The following is a 25,765-nucleotide window of genomic DNA, read 5'->3' as shown; positions in this document are numbered from 1 at the left end:
CCTGTAGATGTCATCACTTTGCTAGTCTGAAGCTTCATCTTCGGTCTTCTACAACTTTCATGTAAGATCTGCTCCTTGCAACAATGTTGCACATGAGTTCATTTGTTAGGTCACATGACCGTCGGTGGGGTGGAGCTAAACTTCTGTCTGTTTCAACCGGCAACCAATGGAAATTTGAAAGCAGCGATGAATATAAATGGGGGAAAAAAAACATAAAATAACTCAAAAGTAAAGTATTGATAAAGTCACTACTTTATGTAAATTTAGGTCTTGAAGTCATAATAAAAGTGGAATTATACTGTAAATATAAGGTGAACTGAATGAATTAAATTCTATGAATCCAAATTTATCGTAGAGAAGATACGCTTTGACACAAAATAATTAGTATTTCAGCTTTGGGCTTTAATTACTGGGTTTTCTTACTACTTTTTAAGATCCGAGATAGAGAAGTAGCTGGCAGGCATATTACACTGGCTGCAGTCTCGGGCTCTCGAGCCAAACTCACTTTGGTGAAAGTGAATGGAGGACTGTGGATTGGTAGAACTCGCATCATGCAGAGTTAAGTGCCAAGGACTTAAGTCGCTGCAGATGTCTTGGATGAGGATAAGGTACATGAAGGAAGGAGAAGGTCTTTAACAAAGTGGTACTGGACCATTATCAACACATTAACCCATTACTAGCAATCCTGGACCACTATATCTACATCATGCCTATTATATTATTCATTGTGGGAAGGGGTTATGCCTGATTCAAATAAAAATATGGGCCCAAAATGGCTTTCTATAACCAAACCGTGACAAAACCTGATGCATTTTCGATTCAATTACTGTTCAAAATACAGATTCTATCCCCCCCCCCCAAAGAAGAAAATCTTTGCCACATTTTAACAGTGTAATCTGGAAATAATGATGGGGTTAAATAATAACATAATTATTGTAATTTGTTTTTATATTTTTTTGCTTACAATTATACCATTTAGAGAGTACTGTGCCAAACATTCTTGCATATTAAGAGACATGCTCACATCTAAAATGCTGGGATTTTCTTTTCTTCCTGACAATTCTTACCAAAGGAACACTTGAACTACTAAAATACTGCTCCTATGTACAAGAATAAAACTACTATAATACTGCTCCTATGTACAAGAGTATAACTACTATAATACTGCCTCCTATGTACAAGAATATAACTACTATAATACTGCTCCTATGTACAAGAATAAAACTACTATAATACTGCTCCTATGTACAGGAATATAACTACTATAATACTGCTCCTATGTACAGGAATATAGCTATTATAATACTGCTCCTATGTACAAGAATATAACTACTATAATACTGCCTGCTATGTACAAGAATATAACTACTATAATACTGCTCCTATGTACAAGAATATAACTACTATAATACTGCCCCTATGTACAAGAATATAACTACTATAATACTGCTCCTATGTTCAAGAATATAACTACTATAATACTGCCTCCTATGTACAAGAATATAACTACTATAATACTGTCCTCTATGTACAAGAATATAACTACTATAATACTGCTCCTGTGTACAAGACTATAACTACTATAATACTGTCCTCTATGTACAAGAATATAACTACTATAATACTGCTCCTATGTACAAGAATATAACTACTATAATACTGCTCCTATGTACAAGAATATAACTACTATAATACTGCTCCTATGTACAAGAATATAACTACTATAATACTGCTCCTATGTACAAGAATATAACTACTATAATACTGCTCCTATGTACAAGAATATAACTACTATAATACTGCTCCTGTGTACAAGACTATAACTACTATAATACTGTCCTCTATGTACAAGAATATATCTACTATAATACTGCTCCTATGTACAAGAATATAACTACTATAATACTGCTCCTATGTACAAGAATATAACTACTATAATACTGTTCCTATGTACAAGAATATAACTACTATGATACTGCTCCTATGTACAAGAATATAACTACTATAATACTGCTCCTATGTTCAAGAATATAACTACTATAATACTGCCTCCTATGTACAAGAATATAACTACTATAATACTGTCCTCTATGTACAAGAATATAACTACTATAATACTGCTCCTGTGTACAAGACTATAACTACTATAATACTGTCCTCTATGTACAAGAATATAACTACTATAATACTGCTGCTATGTACAAGAATATAACTACTATAATACTGCTCCTGTGTACAAGACTATAACTACTATAATACTGTCCTCTATGTACAAGAATATAACTACTATAATACTGCCTCCTATGTACGAGGATATAACTACTATAATACTGCTCCTATGTACAAGAATATAACTACTATAATACTGCTCCTATGTACAAGAATATAACTACTATAATACTGCCTCCTATGTACAAGAATATAACTACTATAATACTGTTCCTATGTACAAGAATATAACTACTATAATACTGTTCCTATGTACAAGAATATAACTACTATAATACTGCCTACTATGTACAAGAATATAACTACTATAATACTGCCTCCTATGTACAAGAAAATAACTACTATAATACTGTTCCTATGTACAAGAATATAACTACTATAATACTGCTCCTACACCCTGTACAGAATTATTAGGCAAATGAGTATTTTGACCACATCATCCTCTTTATGCATGTTGTCTTACTCCAAGCTGTATAGGCTCGAAAGCCTACTACCAATTAAGCATATTAGGTGATGTGCATCTCTGTAATGAGAAGGGGTGTGGTCTAATGACATCAACACCCTATATCAGGTGTGCATAATTATTAGGCAACTTCCTTTCCTTTGGCAAAATGGGTCAAAAGAAGGACTTGACAGGCTCAGAAAAGTCAAAAATAGTGAGAGATCTTGCAGAGGGATGCAGCACTCTTAAAATTGCAAAGCTTCTGAAGCGTGATTATCGAACAATCAAGCGTTTCATTCAAAATAGTCAACAGGGTCGCAAGAAGCGTGTGGAAAAACCAAGGCGCAAAATAACTGCCCATGAACTGAGAAAAGTCAAGCGTGCAGCTGCCAAGATGCCACTTGCCACCAGTTTGGCCATATTTCAGAGCTGCAACATCACTGGAGTGCCCAAAAGCACAAGGTGTGCAATACTCAGAGACATGGCCAAGGTAAGAAAGGCTGAAAGACGACCACCACTGAACAAGACACACAAGCTGAAACGTCAAGACTGGGCCAAGAAATATCTCAAGACTGATTTTTCTAAGGTTTTATGGACTGATGAAATGAGAGTGAGTCTTGATGGGCCAGATGGATGGGCCCGTGGCTGGATTGGTAAAGGGCAGAGAGCTCCAGTCCGACTCAGACGCCAGCAAGGTGGAGGTGGAGTACTGGTTTGGGCTGGTATCATCAAAGATGAGCTTGTGGGGCCTTTTCGGGTTGAGGATGGAGTCAAGCTCAACTCCCAGTCCTACTGCCAGTTTCTGGAAGACACCTTCTTCAAGCAGTGGTACAGGAAGAAGTCTGCATCCTTCAAGAAAAACATGATTTTCATGCAGGACAATGCTCCATCACACGCGTCCAAGTACTCCACAGCGTGGCTGGCAAGAAAGGGTATAAAAGAAGAAAATCTAATGACATGGCCTCCTTGTTCACCTGATCTGAACCCCATTGAGAACCTGTGGTCCATCATCAAATGTGAGATTTACAAGGAGGGAAAACAGTACACCTCTCTGAACAGTGTCTGTGAGGCTGTGGTTGCTGCTGCACACAATGTTGATGGTGAACAGATCAAAACACTGACAGAATCCATGGATGGCAGGCTTTTGAGTGTCCTTGCAAAGAAAGGTGGCTATATTGGTCACTGATTTGTTTTTGTTTTGTTTTTGAATGTCAGAAATGTATATTTGTGAATGTTGAGATGCTATATTGGTTTCACTGGTAAAAATAAATAATTGAAATGGGTATATATTTGTTTTTTGTTAAGTTGCCTAATAATTATGCACAGTAATAGTCACCTGCACACACAGATATCCCCCTAAAATAGCTAAAACAAAAAACAAACTAAAAACTACTTCCAAAAATATTCAGCTTTGATATTAATGAGTTTTTTGGGTTCATTGAGAACATGGTTGTTGTTCTTCAATAATAAAATTAATCCTCAAAAATACAACTTGCCTAATAATTCTGCACTCCCTGTATGTACAAGAATATAACTACTATAATACTGCCTCCTATGTACAAGAATATAACTACTATAATACTGCTCCTATGTACAAGAATATAACTACTATAATACTGCCTCCTATGTACAAGAATATAACTACTATAATACTGCCTCCTATGTACAAGTATATAACTACTATAATACTGCTCCTATGTACAAGAATATAACTACTATAATACTGCTCCTATGTACGAGGATATATCTACGATACTTCTGCCCTCTTTTTTACATCAATGCAGGACTGAATGAGTTGAGAATCTAATGGAAGATCTAACAGGACCCCCATCATGTGCAATTTATGTTACCAGTCTCCAATGGGCCCTTTTTTGTTCCCATTATTTTTGGGGGCCCAGGTGCAGCCACTATGGTTACTTTTGTGGTACAGTGCATTTGTTTGTGTGGCATCTTTGGTGAGTTCTCCTGGCAGTGGTTGACTCATTTGTTGGACACCCTTCCCTGTCCGTTCTCCTGATAAGATTACTTGGAGACGGCGGAGCTTGTGTTGAGTGTCTTCGGATAATTAAGTAAAGATTGCGGATCATTAGAAGAACATTCTGGCTTTTCATTACTGTAGAATTACAGGATAAGTCTTCAATCTGCCAGGTCCCATCATCAGGGCCCTCCTGACGAAGCCGTCTGTCTTGGCTGGTTCTTAAGATGGTCTGGTGACAATCACGGCAAAATCGGGGATTATTACCGTTTTACAGTGCACTCCCGAGCCAAAGCAAAAGTATTCATTTCCTAAGGAATAGCTGGAGATTGACATGAAAGAGACGCACATGGTGCCGGCAGCTGAACAATGTGGCCACAGTGCCAAGAAGAAAGGGAAAAATAAGTTTTTGTTTGACTGGTTCTGGGAAGCTTCTGTTTTTATGTGATCCCCCTGGCTTTGATGTCCATGTCATATCTAGAGATTGGTCCAAAGTGTTTGTCTTGGCAAAAACCAAGAATGCTGTTAAACAGACAGTTTCTAGTAGGAATTAAACAAGGATAGCTTTATTAGTCATCCCGCGTGTTATTTTGGCACGGGAAACATTCCTATGTTGACACAATGTATCCATATGATACAACAGGTCAAATACAATCTATAAGAGACTGAGAAAATAGGTAACATTCTCATGTTGGTTACGCGCTGTGCGTGTTGCAGGATGTTAGTTACCTTTGCCGTTCCATTGTTTTTCACTGTACAGATATACACTGCATATTCTATATTCTAAGACCAAGCAACAATGTTCTGCAAACAATTTTGCTGGTTTCCGGTTGGCTGTAGGCTAAAAATCTCCAAGCAAACCCTTCTTCTTCAGTGTCTGTTCTAATCATGATTTACATATTGGTAGGTGTCCTAGAATGAAACACAATTGGTCAAAGGCTACTGGAATAAAAACTGGGCTGAGCGTGGTTTATAAAGATATTGAACCAGCAGGGTCTACAGGAAGATATGGGACCCTGAGAAAAAGAATCTGTACAGAAGGCACCTGTGAGAACGGCAGTATAGAATTCAAGTTGTTAACATCGTATGTAGACTTTTGGGGGTATTTTTTTAATAATTGTATTTTACTCTTGTTGGGCTAAAAATTATTTTTTTCCCAAAAAAATGTTCAGCTGATTCTGAGCTCATGGGTTTGCAAGCTGTCACTTTCTGTTTTCTTTGAATCCAGTCACCTGTCAGTTTATGTGTAGCTCTTATCTCTGCTCTCCTCACCTCATAAACACTTATTTAAACCATATTCTTATTAGTGTGTTAAGAATTGAGCTATAATGAGTGTTTATGAGATCAGAAGATCAGAGATAAGCGCTACACATGAACCGTCAGAGGACAGGATTAAAAGAAAACAGAAAGTGATAAATTTCAATTCTGAAACTGATACGAATATGGCTTAAATAAGTGTTTATGAGGTCAGGAGATCAGAGATAACAGCTACACATGAACTGTCAGATGACAGGATTAAAATACAAACATACTGATTTTTTTACCCCTGTATCTCAGAAATAGCTAAAGAATTTTAATAAAGACCAATTAAAAAAAATTTTTTAGCCCAAAATGAGTAAAATGCAATCATAAAAAATACCCCTAAAGGTGTCCATAGCCTAATGATCTACAGGTTCTTCGCTGTGTTCCTCAAGATTGAAGTCTTTATTGTTCTGTGATCACAGTTTTTTTTTATTTCATAGCTATATATTATCCATGTACAATGCTGAGCAACTTTCAAAATACTGTAAATCTGCTTTCATTGTGTTTTATATTCACACCCAGTGTTACTGATGTTCTAACTTGGTTAAAAAAAATGTCTCTGCTTGTTCAGAGTCTGTTCTAATCATGATTTACCTTGTGGTAGGTTACTTAGGAAAACACCTCCCAGAATGCAAGGAAATAGGCGAGAGGTTATTGGAATGCAAATGAACAGGGGGTTAATTTGTAAAGACACTGAACCAGCAGGTTCTGCAGAAAGATTTCATACTCTACAGAAATCTGATGAAAAAAAGCAAAACATTTTCCCTAAATTATAGCTAAACTATTAGGGGTATGTGACAAGAAGCTTGCTGACTGTTTGCCATTGCAACGGGCAGAATTGTGAATGCAGCTCTGGAGTTCAGTACAGCCATAACTCAAAATAAGTTACACAATGTATTTACAAAGTATCTCAACTTTTTATATAGATCCTATCTGTATGTAAACTGCAGCTCAAAGGCTGACAGCTCTTTTGACAGGTGTGTATAAGAGGGTGGGACAAGTGCAATAGGATTCAGTCAACAGTTTCTACACAAGGCAACTATGTAACTTTTTGTAACACTCCCTGTCCTCTGGTTTGTCCTGACAGATATTTATTTGACGCTTGATGAACCAATGAATAATATAACAACGTCGCTGGGCCAGACGGCAGAGTTGCACTGCAGGGTGTCAGGGAATCCTTCCCCTACCATTCGATGGTTGAAAAATGATGCTCCTGTCGTGCAAGAACCCCGCAGGATATCCTTCCGTGCCACTAATTATGGCTCCAGGCTGCGGATACGAAACCTGGACACAACCGATACCGGATATTTCCAGTGTGTGGCCACGAATGGGAGGAAGACTGTCTCCACCACCGGGGTCCTGTTTGTCAAATTTGGTGAGTTTTTGAGAAGAGAACAGAAACAATTTTTGTGTCTTAACATTAATGTAATTATGTAATCATTTGGATTAATTAAACTCCTTATCGTTGCATTTCCAGGTCCCCCTCCTACAGCAAGTCCTGGCTCTGTGTAAGTAACACATTCTTTTAATTCTGACTTGTTACATAGAATCCTGTTACTTAAAGGGAATGTATCATCAGAAAATGACCTATTGTCTAAAGCATGTTTTATGTTTAACATATTTTTAAAGAATTTTTGGTGATTTTTTTTCAAATTTATTTTTCATGTCAATATCTGTATTTAAAGGGGTTGTTCTTGTTCAGAGCTGAACCCGGACATCCCTCCATTTCCCCCCCGGCAGCCCCCCTGACATGTTCATGCTCCGATGCTCTCCTTTGCCCTGTGCTAAATTGCGCAGAGCAAAGGCATTTTTTGGAGATCCGGTGATGGGGGCTGCCAGGAACCCCGGTGACGTCACCGGCACTGATGGGCGGGACTTAGCTCTGCCCTAGCCAGTAAAACGGCTAGGGCAGAGCTAAAGCCCGCCCCTCAGAGCCGGTGACGTCACCGAACACACTGCCGGGCGGAAGTTTCCGCCCGGCAGTGTGTTATTGAAAACAAAAGAGCCCGTGCCCTGCGCGATTTAGCATGAGATGCTCCGATGCTAGACTCAGGGGGGCTGCCTGGGTGAAAATAAGGGTATGTCGGGGTTCAGCTCTGAACCCGAACAACCCCTTTAAACAAAAAAAATAAAATCCTGCAGTTTTCGCAGTGACCACTAAGCCTAATAATAGTCGCCACTTCTTGGTCTGTACAGATCACTTTACTGCAGTTATCTGCTTATCTATACGCAGAGGGGGATATCATTACAGGCAGAATTAGAATTAAGGATAAGACAGTATTCACCATTCACAATAGGTGATTGTCAGAGCTTATCTATTGTTTCCTTGTACGATGACCTCAGGTCACGGAGCCCAGAAAACTCTCCCATAGAAGTCATTGAGGTCCCCTCCTGTCCATTGTGTCTATGGACCATGGGGCTGCCGGTAAAGCAATTTTCTTAATGCCTTCTAAATGCGGTTAAGAACAGTTCAGGCAAGATGGCCGCCCCCATAATCATGTTCAGGAAATAGAATTTATAAAGAAAATCTGTAATCATTAAATAAAAACTGATTAGAAAGATGTGTCACTATCTGGTTGTATCTGGCAGAAAACATTTTTGGTGACGCATTTCCTTTAAAGGAAAACTCCACTTTGGACATCCTCTTCCATAAACTTTTCCATTTTCTACATGAAAAGTTTAATAATTATGCCAATGAATCCTATGGTGGGTTTCATCATGCCTTATACTCCGATCACATCTAAAACTGTGCCCACAATGTTTGCTGATTTTCTGTTAGCTCTCAGGCTGACTTCACATCTCCCTGCAGCCCCTTCTTGTTCAATGTCTGGACAGTCGTGTCTTCCTGTGGTGCCTAGTAGAAGATGTAATTGTTACCCAAACCTCAGTCCAGCATCCTGTAGTATGAAGGGCAGAATAGCTCTCTGTCTCACCGTATGACGGAACATGCTAGAACTGTTACCGGTTGTATGTAAGGATATATGGAGGGCCTGGAGCAGGTCGTGGAAAAATACAGATCCATACAACATTGACATGAGGCAGTGTGTGTGAGAGCCTTAAAGGGGTTGTCTCATCATGGACAATGGGGGCATATCACTAGGATATGCCCCCATTGTCTGATAGGTGCGGGTCCTACCGCTGGGACTCACACCTATATCGAGAACGGAGCCCCGCAAGGTGGTGGCTGGAGGACTCTGGTCTGTCGACCACCAATCCGACTCCCATAGAAAGTGAATGGGCGCGTACTGCGCATGCTCGGCCCTCGCTCCCATTCATTTCTTTGGGGCCGACGGAAATAGCTGAGCCAGCGGCCCCATAGAAAACGAATGGAGGGCGGCTGCGCATGCGCAGTGTGCCCGCCTTCACTTGCGGGGCTCCGTTCTCGATATACTGTAGGTGCTGGTCCCAGCACCTATAAGACAATGGAGGCATATCCTAGCGATATGCCCCCATTGTCCATGATGAGACAACCCCTTTAAATCTGTCTGTCATTAGCCAGTGACATTTTGAATGCAGCTTTGGATGTGACTGGAGTATAAAACACTGGGGAGTCCGAGATTTTGATATTGATGACCTGTCCACAGATCGTTGTGGGCCTGACTCCCAGCAGCCCCCGGCGATCAGTGATTGCCGCAGCCTCTTCCTAGGCGTCGCGTTCATCAGTCACATAGCCTAGGTGCAGCTCAGTTCCAGTCCCTAGGTGCTGAGCTGCAATACCTAGCACAGCCACAATCCAATAGATGGCGCTGTGCTTGGTAGGCAGCAAGGAGGCGGCAGTACCGTAGCCATGTGGCCTCCTCAAACAGCTGATCATCAGTGGTGCCCGGCGTCGGACCCCTGCCAATCTCATCTCTCAGCATACCTCATCAGTATAAAACTCAAGATAAGTGAAACAAAGTATCGGCAAATTACTCATTGTAAGTTTTGTAAAAGTTTGTTCCAGAGGGGGCACTATAGAGCAATGTTAAATGCGGATTTGGACTTTTGAAAACATTTATATATTGCAGCCTCTTACAGCTGGATGCTTTGTGTGACTGTATTCTAGATCAGCCCGGGTGCCCCCCACATGGTTATGCGCCATTACCCGCCAGCCCCAGCCTGCAGCTTCATAGCTCCCCCCCTATTCTTTCATTGCCCTCCAGTTCCCCTTTCATTTAATAAAGCAAAAATATCCCTGACGTGGTTACTGAAAGCTGCCAAACTCGCTGCCTCCAACGGCCGACGCTGCAAGATATTTTCTCTTTAATATCCTGCCAGTTTCCCTGGCACTACGGGGGTACGATTTTGATTTTGACAAATATGGATATATGTTTCAGATTTTATGTTTCCTAGTGATGCCCGGAGTGCTAAAACTGACATGTGCAACACATGAAAGCCGTTCTGCCGGGTGTCAGGGCTTAGTACCCCTAATAGCTCATTGCAGATGTTTCATAAGTCACTTGCTGGAACTTCTACAACTCCATTTAACCCCTTCAAGACCCTGCGATTTTCCATTTTCGTTTTTTTTTTTACTTTACTTACTTTTCTTTACTTATTTTTCTCTTCACATAGCCAAATGACGGCTTATTTTTTTGCGGGATAAATTGCACTTTCCAATGGCACCATTTAATATTGCATACAATATAATGGGAAGCTAGAAAAAAATTCCAAATTGGGAAAAAATTTACAATTCTGCCACAGGTTTCTGGGTTTCTTTTTTGCTGTGTTCCCTATGTGGTAAAACTGACCTGTTAATTTCATTCTCTGGGTCAGTGCAATAAGTTTTTCTTGTAGTTTAATACTTTTGAATTTTTTTTTTCTTTGCATCGCCATAATTCTGACTCCATAGCTTTTTTTATATCTACATCTACGGAGCTGTGCGAGGGATCATCATTTGTGGGGTGATCTGTAGATTTTATTGATACCATTTTGGAGTACGTACGATTTTTTGATTACTTCTTATTAAAAAAATTTGGCAGGTGAACTGAAGAAAAAACGGCAAATCAGCCACTTTTCTGTTAAGTCCCCCCTGGGGTCTTTAATATGCAAATGTAAGATTGCTATTCCCATAGAATGCAATGAATTATCAATGCAGCCTATGGGAGGCCTTGGAGCATTCAGAAGGCTTGAGGCTGCCACAGAAATCGAACAGCTCCCTCTATCCCGAGATAGAGTGCTGAGGAGCCGTTCGGGCCCCGGGAGAGCATCGCTTCTGGGGAAAGACCTCTCAGGTACCATGATCGCAGTTGACCACAGAATCTGAGGAATTGAATGTCCATGATAAGCGTTATCGCCGATCACAGATATTGATTAAGGGTGTCTGCTGTGTGAAACAGCAGGCACCCGGCAGCTATGTCACCCACTCAGCTTCTGAGCAGGCGCCATTTTTAAAGGCCATTAAAAGTCTAAGAATTCCCGCTGGGTAGAAGAAGTCAAACACTTAGCTGTAGACCTATGAGCTGAACCTACAACTCTCAGCATGCACAGGGATTGCCAGGGCAAGGTTAATGAATGAGTGTTCAAGTCAGAGACTGTCAGTCAGCTTTAAAGAGGAGCTGCCCCCTCTACTGACATGTCTTATTGACTACTCACATTCCCCATGTAATAACAGTCTTGGAGAATCTATTCTTATGACTCTGTTGTTCTGTTCCTTTATTATTCCTTTTAGAAATTATAAGTGAATTGCCAGCAGTCTGAAATAAAGGTGCAGCCTTGTGTTAACAGTTGGGGGAGTGTCTGACCTTATCCAGTGAGTGCTACCAGAGTTAGGGACGCCCCTCCCCCCCCCCCCCAACTGGTAACACCCAGTTGGACCTTTATTACAAACTGCTAGCAACGAATGTATAACTTCTAGAACAGGCATCCTCAAACTGCGGCCCTCCAGCTGTTGCAAAACTACTACTCCCAGCATGCCCGAACAGCCTACAGGTATCAGCCTACAGCAAGGCATTGTGGGAGTTGTAGTTTTACAACAGCTGGAGGGCCGCAGTTTGAGGATGCCTGTTCTAGAAGGTATAATAGAAGAATAGAACAAAGCAGAGTTGTTATTTAATTGGGAATGCAAGTACTTGGTAAAACAGACAAGTCATGGGAGGTTACAGGTCCTCTGGAAGCTGCACGTGCATGCTGAGAGTAGTAGTATCAGAAAAGCTGGGAAGCTACAGGTTGCAATACATTGCATAGTACATAAGCTACATCATCTGCATACAGATCTGATTCTGGATTTTAGTTGTCAGTCAAATGACTTCTTTCATTCTCTTTGTAGTTCTGCGTTTTGCTAATTTACTTAGCTTTTTCATACAAGACATTCGCTTGCTGTCAGTGAAAAGAAGCATGCTTGTATCCAGGCGGCCAGCTCCGCTAGGAGAGAGAGCTCTGGCGCACTGAGACAAGCCATGTGCTCGCCTCTGTAGATAAACATGAATCTTTCTATTCAGTGACAGGCAGCAGATAACTTGAAAATGGTGAAGGATTGAAACACAACGGGGGTCCTTCATCAAAGACTAGTGGTTTATGTGGGTCTTTGTTAGCCCCTGTGCACACCTGACCGGCCGTCCGACTCCAGTCCCTGACTGACAGTTTAGTAGATGACCCTGAACGTATATTACAAAGTTGCAGAACTTTTCATTATACACTGATTGCGTTTTATTAACCCATGAAGGCACTTGTCAGCGCACGCTGGGGGTTTAGTGGTACATTATTATGGCCTTCTTGCCGTTTTATGACATTTTTTTTCTCATGCTTATTTTGAGAATATCTGAGCGGGTTTTTTGGCTGCGGCTTCAGTCTGTTTGATCTGTATTTGTCTCTGCTTGGTCATGCATGGGGGGGGCATAACCGGGACTCTTCTGATGTGGATGAGCAAATAGCCGGGAGATAATTAATAACAGCGACAGAGAATTCTTCCTGAATGGTTTACATTTCAAGCCGAATGAGACTTAATTACTATATTTGGCCTCTCGCTAATGGAACCTAAGCAGCGACTTAATGGGATCAGACAAGGACTTCTATCTTGTCTCAGATGTCAGCAGCTCAGCCGTATTACAATTTATTATCATTGTTAGCGCTATTATTATTCAGCGTTGGAGCTATAGGGGGCGCAGAGGTAGGAGCCACAAGGGGCCCTGGCAGCAATACTGCGGTTGGGGTCCCTGGTAAGGATTTTACACCTGGAGGCTTCAAGCTACGTCCTGTTACTTCTAATGTCTGCAAGCATTGAGCCACAGGGACGTAGGGCACTGCCCGCTAGAGCTTACAATCTACAGGTGGCCATAGCCTGCGTTGTATTATGTGCCATGTACAATGAGTCGGTGGTTGTAGGTAGGGCTGCAGCTATTGATCATTTTAGTAATCAAGTATTCTACTAATGACTCCAACGATTAATCAAGTACTCTAATAAGAAAAAAAGTAATTAAAAGAACATTTTCTTTAATAAAAACTCTTTAGCCCCCCCTGTCATCAGTCCTCAGTGCCATCAGTCTCCTCCCCCGTGCCATCAATCCCCTCCCCATGCCATCAGGTCCCCCCAGTGCCATTAGCTCCCCCAGTTCCATCAGCTCCCGCACAGTGCCATCAGCTCCCCCCCAGTGCCATCAGCTGCCTCCTCAGTGCCATCAGCTCCCCCCCCCATGTGCCATCAGCTCCTCCCCAGTGCCATCAGCTCCCCCCATGTGCCATCAGCTCCCCCCCATGTGCCATCAGCTCCCGCACAGTGCCATCAGCTCCCCCCCATGTGCCATCAGCTCCCGCACAGTGCCATCAGCTCCCCCCCATGTGCCATCAGCTCCCGCCCAGTGCCATCACCCCCACATGCCATGAGCTCCCCCAGTGCCATGAGCTCCCCCCCAGTGCCATCAGCTCCCGCCCAGTGCCATCACCCCCACATGCCATGAGCTCCCCCAGTGCCATCAGCTCCCCTCTAGTGCCATCAGCTCCCCCCAGTGCCATCAGCTCCCCCCCAGTGCCATCAGCCCTCTGTGCCATCAGCTCCCCCAGTGCCATCAGCTCCCCTCTAGTGCCATCAGCTCCCCCCCAGTGCCATCAGCCCTCTGTGCCATCAGCTCCCCCATGCCACCAGCTACCTTAATACCCTCAGCTCCCCCAGTTCCATCAGCCCCCAAATGCGATTAGCTCCCCCAGTTCCATAAGCTCCCGCACAGTGCCATCAGATCCCCCTCATGTGCAACATGGAAATGTAAAGGCTGATCAGTCCTTGATCAGGTGCCGTTCACAGTTTGCACTATATACTGTACATGCTGCTCATGCCACCCGCATACAGTTATATACAGACACCACAGGTTGCTGTTATTCAGTTTTAGTGAAAGATTCCCAAAACAGTTTTCCTTGCAAAGTATTGAATTCGTACTTTTTATTTCACGTGCAGTGCTGCATTTGGCCACAGAGGCTGTTAAAGCAATATAATAAAAATATTAGACATGAGCAGTCAAATGCAGACAAGAGCCGAAGAGCGGCCCTCAGTCTGTTTTCTGCATCCTGCGGAAATAGGAATGAGAAGCACGGACAGTTGCCCATGGGACCAATCAAAGGTTAATAGTTATTGATGAGCTTTTTTTAAAAAAGGATCTAGAAATTATTTTTAAATAGGGTATTTTAATCACTTGTGGACCCAAGGGACAGATATTGCAGCCCTATCTACTTGAACGGGGCACAGCACTTGGACAGAAGCCACTTGAAGCCCCAGCAGTCAAACCCGCACCAATCATCAATCAATATCCTTCAATTACTGGAATGCCACATTTTTTCCAGTACAAAGATATTCAAAAAAATTCAAAAATATTTTCATTGCCTCCGATTTACTGTGGTCTTGGTGTGAACTTCCGAAAGACTCATTTCTATTCCTTTCTTTCCTTCCTTGAGGATTAGTGCTTTGGAAATTGTAGCTTCTTTCAGATGTCATTAATCAGGATGGTGTTTGTGCTTCCAGGACCACCTGGGCACCGCGAAACATAATAGGGGACCGAGGAGAACAATGGGCGTGCTGGCGTGACAATGCAGGCCATTGTTGTAGAGACTTGTCAATCACGGCGCAGGGACCTTTGTATCAGTCCCAGCGGCCCGGGGAACATGTTTATCTGACCTAATAAAAACATTAAATGGGGTCGTAAAATTTCTGCTAGACCAATATACTTTCCTCTGCGGCTGTGCGTTATAAAGCATTTAAAAAGCCCTTAAAGTGCCTGACAATATAATTTACCCTCTAAGGTTATAATAGTTGGAAATGGTAAAAGTAACCAATTGTCCCATCATATTATAAAAAAAAAAATTGAGGTCCAAAAAAAGGCAATTACGAGGTGTTACATAATATACCTCTATAATTAAAACCATGCAGAGGACGGAGCGCTTAATGCAGTCGCCTCCATTACCTTCTGGATAAATGGTGTTTAAACCACCTTGGTTTTATTGATCTTGTTAACAACGGGAGGGATGTGGTTTTGTCTGTGGTCGTGCAAAATCATTTTCACATATACGCTCGTGTTTACATTGAACCACATTACATGCTCATCGACGACTCGGTGCCCTCCTTATTGAGAATGGAGGTCGTTGTTTGGCCCCTGGGGCAGCGGTGGTTTCTGTATTAAAGAAGTTCTCCTCTTTGGAAAATCCCTACTTGTTAGACCTCATGGCTCATGCACACGACCGTATGCATTTTGTGGTCCGCAAATTGCGGACCTGGAAAATACGGATACCGTCCGTGTTGCATGGGCATTTTTTGCGGCCTTCAATAGGTCTGTGGTCCGCATTTTGGGGCCAGGTATAGGGCATTTTCTACCGTTTTGCAGAACAGACATACAGATGCAGAAAGCACGTTGTGGATAATACTGTATGCGTGTTCTCCGCATCCGTATGTCCATTGTACAAAAAGATAGACTATGGCCCTGATTTATCATACCTTCACTTCAAAATTCTGGCATCAAAAAGTTGCAAAAATAGAGCTTTTGTGACTTTTTGCACTTACTTGCTAAAAATTCTGCAACTTTTTGCATTTTTACACTACTCACTCCAGTTTTGTAATTTGGCTGGAAAAGTGGGTGTGGTTAGTTTTAGCTATGTTAAAGAGATTCACTCCAGATTTATTACTGAGACTTTTTTTTTTTTTTTAAGTCGCAAAAAAGTGGCAATCTCACTCCAGTAGGAGGTGGAGTAGGAAAACTGGAGTAGCTTCTCTAGACAAAAGTCTTAGGTCTAAGGCCGAGTTCACACGAACGTGTGTGACACGTGCCTGTGCTGCGGCCCGCAAATAGCGGGCCGCAATGCACGATCGCCGGCCGTAGGTCTGCCGCATCGGATCGCGGACCCATTCACTTTAATGGGTCCGCGATCCGGCCGTTCCGCTAAAAGATAGGACTTGTTCTATCTTTTTGCGGAATGGAAGTACGGGACGTAACCCCACGGAGGCACTCCGTAGTGCTTCCGAGGGGTCCCGTCCCGTGCGGCCGTTTCGCGATTCCGGATTTGCAGACCCATTGAAGTGAATGGGTCCGCATCCGTGATGCGGAATTCACACGGAACTGTGGCCGTGTATTGCGGCCCGCGATTTGCGTGCCGCAATACGGCCACGGATCACACACGTTCATGTGAACTTAGCCTAAGGATAAGACAAAGTTATCAAGTAACAGAAGACATTTGATAAATGTCAGCAAAACTGACTTCATATTTTCCCCTCATGATAAATTTCCTCTGTGTCTGCAAAATACGGACCACGGACCCATTGAGGTCAATGGGTGTGCAAAAAAAAAGAAAAAATGCAGATGGCACACGGACTGCATCTGTAGAAGGGTCTTTTGAAAATAAGCTGATCACAAAATAAGAAAAAATGGAGAAACCTGCCAGTAAGTGAGTTTCCCTGCAGCGCCCCCAAAGAGTAAAGGAAGTATTACACAATGTCCGTTCATATCAATGGATTGTCTGTGTAATATAGGACAGGAGGGGTCCTCCAGAGAAAGAGATGCTCTTCATAAATGCTCTACAATCTGGTCAAAAATGAGGATCCTAAACAGAGGACACCCTCCTTTAACCCAGAATTCCCTAACTGATTTTATAAAATTGGGTTATCTACCGTGGACAACCCCTTTAAGCAGGAGGTGTTCCTCAAGTGCTCATCCTTAAATATATAAAGGGGCTGTTATTTTTGTTACATGATATTTTGGCTTCACAAAAAAAGAAGCCGATGACAGGACGTCCATCGATGGAGCCCTAAACAAATAGCTGTAATCTGCAGGGGGAGCGAACAGCAAGTCTCCAGTTCCCCTGCAGCGCCACCACAGGGGAAATAAGGGATCACATGCTGCCCATGAGACATGGACCTACTTGGTTCCCCAGGAAGAGGAGGATCTTTGTGCTGTTCAATTTATGGGGGTCTCAAATGTCTGCCTTTTCCGCAATACCACAGCTCCTCTAATCAGCTGATCAACAGAGGCGTCGAGAGTCAGATCCAGACTAGTCTTATATTGATGGCCTGTCTTAAGAATAGGCCATCATTTTCTAGTCTAATGAACCCCTTCAACATTGAGCTTACATGCATGACTAAGAGAGAACTTAGCAAAATGTAAACTGGACGCTGTCCTTGTGCAAACTCAAGCCATACCGGAAGACCTGGTCCTTGCTTGTCTGTGACCCCATCTCAAAGGTCTAAACCACCCATGAAGACATGGAATCGAATAACTGTTCTTGGAAGCCATATCTCTCTCTGTTGGATGCCCTTCTTAGCACCTCCTTCCCCAGTAGTCACATCTCTTTGGATTCCTTTCTTTGCATTGGCTTAAAATAACCTTGTAGATGCCAGAGAAGAAACCAGCGGAATGATTTTCGGTTCAGCGGTAACGTCTCTTTGTCCATGCAACAAGTCAGGAATTCCAGCAATCTTCTTCCTCCACCGTGCAGGATGAAAACATCCAGAAATGTGATACAAAGCTAGAAAGACATAGAGCAGGACAGGGAAATCTCTGAGATAAACCCATCTCCAGGAGCTCATTTACGGATCAGCATTTGGATTCGCACCAATATCCCAGAGACAAAAAGCACAAGAAGTAAAGAAACCGACATCCACATATGTTACACGAGGCATAAAACATTACATCTCCACCACAGTGCGGCCAGCACTAGAACATGTCTTCATTCATGGGGCTCACAGCCTCTCTCGTGTGTACATTTTGCGGTCCAGATCAAGATGAAGAACCGGATTTGCGCTCAAACATGGCTTCTAAATCCAGTCACCGGCATGTATCAATTGCCTCCTCGGAATTGGATGATGATACACCTGATGCAGCCATGATACACTGTATCACGGCAAAATACTTTGACTAAAATGTACTTTTTACTAAATCTTTAAAAAACAACGTCCAAATCCACAAAAGCACGCAATGATCTATTACAGACGCCAGTCAGGTGTGTAACCAGTAGTGTTGAGCAAGTCGAAGCCAAACGAATTGACTTCAATTCAAATTTCAGGAAAAATTCGATACGCTGTGAGGCCGAATTTCCTCACATTTCGTGGTATTGAATCAAATTTTCCGGAAATGGCGGTAAAAAAAAAAAAAAAAACATACTCTCGTCATCCATTTGCTAGTGGAGAGGCCGTTGCGGCCTTCTTTATTGAAGATAACGTTTGAAATCTGAGGTCATCACGGAAGATTTTGCACAGTGTCTTCAATCAAGATGGTCGCAACTGCCTCTCCACTAGCAAACGGATAAGGTAAGTATGTATTTTTTTTTACCCTGATTAACCCCTAAAAGGTAGCTTCAGATGCCGCGATCAGTGATGAACGTGGCATGTGAGAGCTTCAATGATGGGGGGCGACTCGATTGCCATTCCCTATCATTACACCCACTACAAAGAGATAGAGACAACATCAGTAGGTGGGGCCAGCTATACTGTAGAACAGCTCAAAATACCGCCCTAGCAGAACCAAATACCACAGTGCAGCCCAAAATACTCCATGCCCGCTGCAGTATTATTCAACTGTATCACCGTCCTGAGGAGATCTGGAGCCACCAGCCAGGTGTATAAGTACCTGATGCCACTAGCATTAATTAATGCTGAGAGCATCAGATCGTTATGTAAGTGGCCGACGGAGTAAGGAGGGCTGTGCAGCCCCCTTGACATTGGCCCACTGGGAAATTTCACTGCAGGGTCTATGGCCAGTCCACCCCTGGTCTTCTACAAAGCACGGTTTGCTTTGGTTTAATGGTCTTAGTCCCGTTATGAATAGACACAGTAAAAGGCTCATGCACACAACCAGGTGTGTTTTACGGTCCGCAAAAAACGGATCCGCATTTTGCAGAACAGCTGGCCCTTCATAGAACTGTACTATCCTTGCAGGACAATAAATAGGACATGTTCTATTTTTTTGCGGAACAGAAATACGGACATGCGGAAACGGAATGCGCGCGGAGTAAACCTAAACGGACACGGAAAGAAAATACATTTGTGTGAATGGACCCTTATAGTGGTGTTCTTCACAATCCGTCTCCCTATTCTTTGACACTAATATCCTCCACCCCCACCCTGCTCAAACCTGCTCTATCCCATCATTTTCTGCCAACACATTTCCTAACTATTTGGTACATCAGGAGAATCAGTCAAGCAGTGTGATACATTGTCATGGACAATGTTACTCTTGACACACAAGAAATGCCTACAAAGCCATCCATTGGCTGGGACGGGTCACTGCTGCGACCAGTGATTGGCTGAGAATGAACTTCCTGTGTGTCCAGGAAGTAGAGTGGAGTGCTGGAACGGGAGCAGCAGGAAATCGGTGGAGGAGATGAGTGTGACTTTTTTTTTCTTTCTTCATGCCATTCTGAATCTTTTATTCAGGACAGAACCTAAAAATAATAAGAGTCATATGAAAACCAGAAGAACAATAAAATACCTCCTGCTGCTTCCATGTTTGCTGGGGTAGAATTAGATAGAGTGGTGAGGCTACAGTAGGTCCCTCTTACAGACACAGCAGGGAGGGAGGTTACTGCAGCAGTAAGTTGCCTCTCAGCCACAGAAGAAACAGCCTAAGGGCTCGTTCACGCGAACGTGTGAAGCCCGTGCTGTGGACCTCAAATTGCGGTCCGCAATGCATGGGCACCGTCCGTGAGGCAGGCGAATGGGGATCGCAGACCCATTGACTTGAATGGGTCCGCGATCCCTCCGTTCCGCAAAAAGATAGAGCAAGTTCTATCTTTTTGCGGTGCAGAGGCACAGAAGGGAACCCCAGAAAGCACTCCGTAGTGTTCCGTTCCGCATCTCCGGATTTGCGGACCGATTGAAGTGATTGGGTCCGCATCCGTGATGCGGAATGCACACGGAACGGTGCCCGTGTATTGCGGATATGCAAATGCGGTCCGCAATACGACAGCGGGCATCACGCGTTCGTTTGAACGAGCCCTAAAATCCACTTTTTACCAAGCATGTTGCACAATATCTGTAGTAATAGAATGTGAAGGTAAAGGGGGAAAAATGTATGTCTCCAAGGCACCATATGAAGACGGCTTTATCAAATGTTTGCCCTTATGGATGGATGTGTATTATGACAATAAGCAGGATCATGAAAGAGGAAGATATTACAGCCAGTATCAGCAAATCATGCCTGTGATCATGCAGTGTGAATGTAGCTGCAGGGTGGAATAATGGACGTCTAATGATATATTATTGCATAATTAGAAAAGGTCGGGCAGATTTGCCTTTAATATACAATTTTGACTTTGGAATTAAAAAGCCCCATCGGCGATTATTAACCGGCTTCTCAATGTAAATCACGTACGGAATGGGCTCAGTCTGCTGTGTCCTTTCGAGTTCATAAACCTCAATCATTTTCCAGTTGAAATATATGTTTTGTGGGGGGAGGGGGAGTTCTGCTCCGGTTGAGTTAATGAAGCATTCTGGGAGAAGCAGTTAGAGCTGTGTGTTTAATAAGTTATAATCAATGAGATGTGAAGTTCTCCCGCACACTCATTCACTTGTCATTGGGAAAGCAGCAATCTCGCGGCAGCTCTTTAGAAATGAGACTCGAGATGAATTCCAGATGTGGGCCGGACTCTAATTGTCCAGCGGCTTCGGCGCTGCATTAACTCTGCTCAGCGCAGCCGCTGTTGTAAACACGTTAGGACTGTCATTTAACCCTTGCAAGGCCGCCTGGGACTGAGGCCACAAAAGCGTGCCAGTTGTGTACAGAACCAGTTATGTACCATGAAAGTATGAAAGGAAATTCTGATATTATACAAGGTAATCTACGTACTGATGGAGCCAAGATGACCTCATTTAAGGTGGTAATAGAAATAAGAGGATTCTAAATGTGTTCTTCTGGTTCAAATATTATTTGTGTATTGTGACTACTTGCTTGTTATTACATGAATCTACATAAAAAGAAGAGGCATTTTGTAAAAACGTTACATTACTTATCCTGTACTGATCCTGAGTTACATCCTGTATTATACTCCAGAGCTGCACTCACTATTCTGCTGGTGCAGTCACTGTGTACATACATTACTTATCCTGTACTGATCCTGAGTTACATCCTGTATTATACTCCAGAGCTGCACTCACTATTCTGCTGGTGGAGTTACTGTGTACATACATTACATTACTTATCCTGTACTGATCCTGAGTTACATCCTGTATTATACCACAGAGCTGCACTCACTATTCTGCTGGTGCAGTCACTGTGTACATCCATTACATTACTTATCCTGTACTGATCCTGAGTTACATCCTGTATTATACTCCAGAACTGCACTCACTATTCTGCTGGTGCAGTCACTGTGTACATACATCACGTATCCTGTACTGATCCTGAGTTACATCCTGTATTATACTCCAGAACTGCACTCACTATTCTGCTGGTGCAGTCACTGTGTACATACATTACTTATCCTGTACTGATCCGGAGTTACATCCTGTATTATACTCCAGAGTTGCACTCACTATTCTGCTGGTGCAGTCACTGTGTACATACATTACATTACTTATCCTGTACTGATCCTGAGTTACATCCTGTATTATACTCCAGAGCTGCACTCACTATTCTGCTGGTGCAGTCACTGTGTACATACATTACATTACTTATCCTGTACTGATCCTGAGTTACATCCTGTATTATACTCCAGAACTGCACTCACTATTCTGCTGGTGCAGTCACTGTGTACATACATTACTTATCCTGTACTGATCCTGAGTTACATCCTGTATTATACTCCAGAGCTGCACTCACTATTCTGCTGGTGCAGTCACTGTGTACATACATTACCTATCCTGTACTGATCCGGAGTTACATCCTGTATTATACTCCAGAGTTGCACTCACTATTCTGCTGGTGCAGTCACTGTGTACATACATTACTTATCCTGTACTGATCCTGAGTCACATCCTGTATTATACTCCAGAGCTGCACTCACTATTCTGCTGGTGCAGTCAGTGTGTACATACATTACATTACTTATCTTGTACTGATCCTGAGTTACATCCTGTATTATACTCCAGAGCTGCACTCACTATTCTGCTGGTGCAGTCACTGTGAACATACATTACATTACTTATCTTGTACTGATCCTGAGTTACATCCTGTATTATACTGCATAGCTGCACTCACTATTCTGCTGGTGAAGTCACTGTGTACATACATTACATTACTTATCTTGTACTGATCCTGAGTTACATCCTGTATTATACTCCAGAGCTGCACTCACTATTCTGCTGGTGCAGTCACTGTGCACATACATTACATTACTTATCTTGTACTGATCCTGAGTTACATCCTGTATTATACTCCAGAGCTGCACTCACTATTCTGCTGGTGCAGTCACTGTGTACATACATAACTTATCCTGTACTGATCCTGAGTTATATCCTGTATTATACTCCACAGCTGCACTCACTATTCTGCTGGTGAAGTCACTGTGTACATACATTACATTACTTATCCTGTACTGATCCCGAGTTATGGCTTGTGTAATACTCCAGAGCTGCACTCACTATTCTGCTTGTTTCAAAGCTGAAATCTCCCAGTACTCCCTGCTTATTTAGTGTCTGCACAGTCTGCTTACAGCATCCTGTGAGTGTTGAAGTAAGGAGCCTTGAAATCTTACCTGCTGCCAATGCAAATTACACTTGCAGAGGTATAGAGGAACCCCCTCTACTAATCATGTGTAGGTTTTAGCCAGTCCTACGACATGTAGGGGCACTTTTTCCCCATGTGATTGGCACATGATGAGCAGAGGGGATTGTTCTGTGCCCGGGACTTTTGCAGATGTACTTTGCATTCTCACCAGCAGAAATGTGCAGCTGTGGTTCCTTCATAAAGCAGTTTCTGTACATTAAGTGCCCCCGTTTAGAGGAACTGTACATGTGGCGTCAGGTTCTTTTTTTATTAATTCTTACTGAGCTGTTTTCTGCCTGGAGCTGACATACGATGCATTACATTAACAGTTATAACATATCTCCAGTTTTATAGTACAATAAATGTATTAATGGCTGTAAATCATGGCGGATACATTATTATTACCAGCAGCATGTGAGGCCAGAGGGGAGGAAGAAAAACTTAAGTCGGTTCTAAGAGATGTGATTAATTGTGGTTAGGTCATTTGTGGTGAAATAAGTAATTGCCCTTTAAATGAGGCTCTCATTGACTCCTGTGGTTAATATGATCATTAATGTGACCTGCCCCACAAATAGTGTTTACAGCCTTATTTACACTCCTGGAGAATAACCTTGTGTAATTAAGAGGAAATTATCAGGAATTCATGTGGTCTGTAGAGGGCAAACGCCAAAGTGTAGGAGAATGATGTCTTTAGGTAACTGGATAAGTGGGCATTTCATCCTTTGACACCTAAACTGCCAGTTAGAGGAGTCACGAAAACAGTGAAGCACCCAAGCTATGTTACATCCAAGATAAACTACTATAATTCTGTCCTTATGTACAGTAATATAACTGGTATACTACTGCCATATATGTACAAGAATAGAGCTACTATAATACTGCTCCTATGTACAAGAATATAACTACTATAATACTGCTCCTCTGTACAAGAATATAACTACTACTGTATAATACTGCTTCTATGTACAAGAATATAACTACTATAATACTGCTCTATATGTATAAGAATATAACTACTATAATACTGCTCCTATGTGCAAGAATATAACTACTATAATACTGCCTCCTCTGTACAAGAATATAACTACTATAATACTGCCTCCTATGTACAAGAATATAACTACTATAATACTGCTCCTATGTACAAGAATATAACTTCTATAATACTGCTCCTATGTACAAGAATATAACTACTATAATACTGTTCCTATGTACAAGAATATAACTTCTATAATACTGCTCCTATGTACAAGAATATAACTACTATAATACTGCTCCTGTATACAAGAATATAATTCCTATAACACTGCTCCTATGTACAAGAATATAACTACTATAATACTGCTCCTATGTACAAGAATATAACTACTATAACACTGCTCCTATGTACAAGAATATAACTACTATAATACTGCTCCTATGTACAAGAATATAACTACTATAATACTGCTCCTGTGTACAAGAATATAGTTACTATAATACTGCTCCTATGTGCAAGAATATAATTACTATAATACTGCCTCCTATGTACAAGAATATAACTACTATAATACTGCTCCTATGTACAAGAATATAACTACTATAATACTGCCTCCTATGTACAGGGATATAACTACTATAATACTGCTCCTATGTACAAGAATATAACTACTATAATACTGCCTCCTATGTACAGGGATATAACTACTATAATACTGCTCCTATGTACAAGAATATAACTGCTATAATACTGCTCCTATGTACAAGAATATAACTACTATAATACTGCTCCTATGTACAAGAATATAACTACTATAATACTGCCTCCTATGTACAAGAATATAACTACTATAATACTGCTCCTATGTACAAGAATATAACTACTATAATACTGCTCCTATGTACAAGAATATAACTACTATAATACTGCCTCCTATGTACAAGAATATAACTACTATAATACTGCTCCTATGTACAAGAATATAACTACTATAATACTGCCTCCTATGTACAAGAATATAACTACTATAATACTGCTCCTATGTACAAGAATATAACTACTATAATACTGCTCCTATGTACAAGAATATAACTACTATAATACTGCTCCTATGTACAAGAATATAACTACTATAATACTGCTCCTATGTACAAGAATATAACTTCTATAATATGTCTTTTTACAGTCTACATTTTTCTGTATCTTCTACAATAAATAATGTCTTCGCACAATGCTGGCACGATTTCTTACCGTCTCTTAGACGGCAGACCGCCCTTTAATTTGGACATTTAACATGTCACCTTCCGCAGCCGATGTTTACGTCTCGGTACAAATCTGACTTGTCTCAGCGTGGGTCTATTGTAATTAGACTTGACATCATAGAATTGTAATCAGTGAGTTTCATTACAGCGCTACAGAGAGCACGTATGTAAATCTTCCATGTAATCAAGGCCTGAGATATCGTGAAGTTGCCTTTTTTTTACATTTAAGCCCCACAGACCTTGTAAATCGGCGGCGGGATCTTATAAACAACTTCCTAGAAGGAAGGATGCAGATAAAAAGCATCAGGGTTGTAGGAAACCCTGCGCTATATGACGTCCATATAACCCCATAGGTTGTATGTAAAGGGGTGTCTTAGTTTATAATATACTCCCGCGTAAAAATTTGCAAATTATGACACACGCTACATTTGGGCCATAATTTGCGAGTTTTCACTTCCCTCGCTACTGTTCAAAAGGGGTGATAAAAGTGGG

The 25,765-nt window shown here is 41.9% G+C and overlaps 1 protein-coding gene across 3 annotated transcripts in view; it reads left to right on the top strand.

Annotated features, from left to right (window-relative positions):
- ROR1 (receptor tyrosine kinase like orphan receptor 1) overlaps window positions 1–25,765 on the top strand; it is a 220,298-nt gene that overhangs the window by 165,983 nt on the left and 28,550 nt on the right. For all 3 annotated transcript variants that reach the window (XM_040407574.1, XM_040407575.1, XM_040407573.1), the window contains 2 exons: window positions 7,036–7,323; window positions 7,426–7,456. In XM_040407574.1, the coding sequence (XP_040263508.1) occupies window positions 7,036–7,323; window positions 7,426–7,456 (319 nt within the window). The remainder of the gene's footprint in view (window positions 1–7,035; window positions 7,324–7,425; window positions 7,457–25,765) is intronic.

This window comes from Bufo bufo, chromosome 9 (genome assembly GCF_905171765.1).
Source record: "Bufo bufo chromosome 9, aBufBuf1.1, whole genome shotgun sequence".
Taxonomy (NCBI): domain Eukaryota; kingdom Metazoa; phylum Chordata; class Amphibia; order Anura; family Bufonidae; genus Bufo; species Bufo bufo.
The sequence above is the reverse complement of the archived record's forward strand: the minus strand, read 5'-3'. Positions and strand labels throughout refer to the sequence as shown.